This window comes from Austrofundulus limnaeus, unplaced genomic scaffold (genome assembly GCF_001266775.1).
Source record: "Austrofundulus limnaeus strain Quisiro unplaced genomic scaffold, Austrofundulus_limnaeus-1.0 Scaffold88, whole genome shotgun sequence".
NCBI classification, from domain to species: Eukaryota; Metazoa; Chordata; class Actinopteri; order Cyprinodontiformes; family Rivulidae; genus Austrofundulus; species Austrofundulus limnaeus.
Window position 1 is genome coordinate 1,812,032 of NW_013952490.1, and position 587 is coordinate 1,812,618.

Sequence of the window (587 nt, forward strand, 5' to 3'; positions counted from 1 at the left end):
CTGCAATGCAGTCATCAGGAAATCCTGTTGGAGTAGAATATCTGCAATAACAGAAAATAAATTAATTGAGCTTGTGTTCTTGACTTATTTCAGCAGCATTTTAGTGATTTTTCTACATACGCAGCACAACATTCGGAGCAAGTGCAGTCCTGACATGCACTGTTTCTCCATTTGGTGCCGACTTCATGCCTCGTGTTATCTACAAGATCCACACAATCGGTCTGTCCTAGTTGAACAAGAAAAGACAAAAACATGACTATAATGTGGTCTGTTGAAGAATTTACAACTGAAATGTAATGTTTTGTCATGAACACCATCAATATTATTATTGTGTCTTTTCTTTTACCAGGTGTCACATCCTTTGAGAAACATTGAGCATTTGAAGGCGACGCCAGGACACAGAGCAGCAAAGCCAAAGCCAAAAGTTTCTTTGGAAAAAAAATAGAACATTTTTATTGTAACAGTTTTATAGCGATTATCTATGTTTTCTACGAAAAATCCCAAATACTTTAATTTTCTTCATTCTTTTTTTTTTTTTTAATGGCCTCCCTTCTCCCCCTTTAGCCATCCTCTCCACACCATTATTA

The 587-nt window shown here is 36.3% G+C and overlaps 1 protein-coding gene across 1 annotated transcript in view; it reads right to left on the reverse strand.

Moving 5' to 3' along the window:
- Positions 1-428, reverse strand: part of LOC106520168 (beta-microseminoprotein) — a gene marked incomplete at its 5' end in the record, with an annotated part of 4,642 nt that extends 4,214 nt beyond the window's left edge. Inside the window, 2 exon segments of the mRNA XM_014012135.1 lie at positions 121-226; positions 347-428. Of these exon segments, the coding sequence (XP_013867589.1) occupies positions 121-226; positions 347-428 (188 nt within the window).
- Positions 429-587: the final 159 nt, after the last annotated feature.